The following is a 1,636-nucleotide window of genomic DNA, read 5'->3' as shown; positions in this document are numbered from 1 at the left end:
TATTGAGAATCTCACTCTTTTTAGAGAGAGTCTTTGTTGCCTAAGCTAGAGTGCAGTGGCGCGCTCATAGGTCAGGTCAACCTTGAATCCCTGGGCTCAAAGGCTCAAACAGTTCTCCCCCGCCCTTGCTCCTGGAACCCACGTGGCTGGAGGTGGGAGGGGATCCTTCTCCTTCCAGCCCCGGGCGCCCTCTTCAGTGCGCGTTTAGGGGGCGCTGTAAGGCCCCTCCTCTCCCTCTCTGGGCCTCTTATAGAGTCTGAGCCCTGCCCGGCCGAGGCCCTCAGGCACACTCCACAGCGACCAGCACCATGCCTATGATACTGGGATACTGGGACATCCGCGGGGTGAGGAAGGGCCCGCTGGGCCGTGGGACGGAGGCGAGACGCGGGGGAGGGAAGTGCGGAGCAGCTGCGGGACCGGCTCTAGGGACGGTTCCTCTTCAGGACTGTCCCTCACGGGAAGGCCTGTGCTTGCCGCTGTGTGTGGCTGGGGGAGGGGAAAGGGACGGGGGCGCGGGGAAGGTGTGAGGCGGGAGGGAGAGGAGGCGACGGGTGCGTGCAGGGTAGACTGGGGCCTCCCCTGGTGCAGAGAAAGTCACCAAGTCAGGGACACTCCAGCTCTGACCCGAGCCGCGGGCCATGTCTCCCAGCTGGCCCACGCCATCCGCCTGCTCCTGGAATACACAGACTCAAGCTACGAGGAAAAGAAGTACACGATGGGGGACGGTAAGGGCACCCTCTTGTCCGGGCCCTGCCCACTCACGCTGAGTTGGCGCCAAGCAACCCACAGTGGCCACCTGTGGCTGCCCCTGCAGGTCTCCCTGCTGGAGCTGCAGCTGCAGCCTGCCCCTTCCCTGAGCCCCGGTGAGGGGGCCCTCTGGCTTTGCAAGGCAGAATGCTAGGGTGGGATGCTGGGGCGGGAAGCTGGGCCCCCTGTCTGGGTAACTGGGTTGGGTGTCCCTCAGGACTTGCCTAAAGCCTGGAAGCCTTAGTCGTGTGGGGTCCAGAGCCCTCACCCGGATTCTTTCTCCCTGAACCCTGGGACATGGGACTGAGTGGTCAGATTCTAGATCCACCTGTCTCAGGGGTCTTGCCACTGGCTCCTTGGGAGGGCCCCGGGGAAGGTGGGCTGGGCTCCGGGGAGGTTTGTTTTCACTTCATCTTCCCACCGCAGCTCCTGACTATGACAGAAGCCAGTGGCTGAAGGAAAAGTTCAAGCTGGGCCTGGACTTTCCCAATGTAGGTGCAGGGGAAGGGGCGGTTTTGGGGGACAGTGCAGCGTGTCTCTGACTGCGTCTCCTCTCCCCAGCTTAGAGGTGTTAGGGTCAGGGGTCTTCTGCCCAGTTCCTCTCATTCCTGGCTGTCTGCACAGCCCTTCCATGATGTTCTGTGTCCCAGCTCATTTGTCCATGTGACAGTATTCCTATCTGAGCCTGCCATGAGCAGGCACAGTGAGTGCCCGGTCTCCTGTCTGCCCTTGCTTATGGGAAGGGGATGCTGGGGAGGCTGCTGGCCCAACTGAGCTTCCCTGGTTTCCCATCCGTCCAGCTGCCCTACTTGATTGATGGGGCTCACAAGATCACCCAGAGCAACGCCATCCTGCGCTACATTGCCCGCAAGCACAACCTGTGTGAGTG

General features: G+C 61.8%; 1 protein-coding gene across 1 annotated transcript; it reads left to right on the top strand.

Annotated features, from left to right (window-relative positions):
- Positions 1-204: 204 nt before the first annotated feature.
- LOC116547940 (glutathione S-transferase Mu 1) lies at positions 205-1,631 on the top strand (the record flags this gene model as incomplete). The annotated part of the gene is made up of 4 exons (XM_032273680.1): positions 205-344; positions 650-725; positions 1,174-1,238; positions 1,548-1,631. Coding segments are annotated over exons 1-4 (261 nt in total), but the record flags the coding sequence as incomplete, so codon positions are not given.
- Positions 1,632-1,636: the final 5 nt, after the last annotated feature.

Source organism: Sapajus apella, unplaced genomic scaffold (assembly GCF_009761245.1).
Source record: "Sapajus apella isolate SASKATOON/1434 unplaced genomic scaffold, GSC_monkey_1.0 scaffold5655, whole genome shotgun sequence".
In the NCBI taxonomy this organism is placed as follows: domain Eukaryota; kingdom Metazoa; phylum Chordata; class Mammalia; order Primates; family Cebidae; genus Sapajus; species Sapajus apella.
This window is presented reverse-complemented; position numbering and strand designations above follow the sequence as displayed.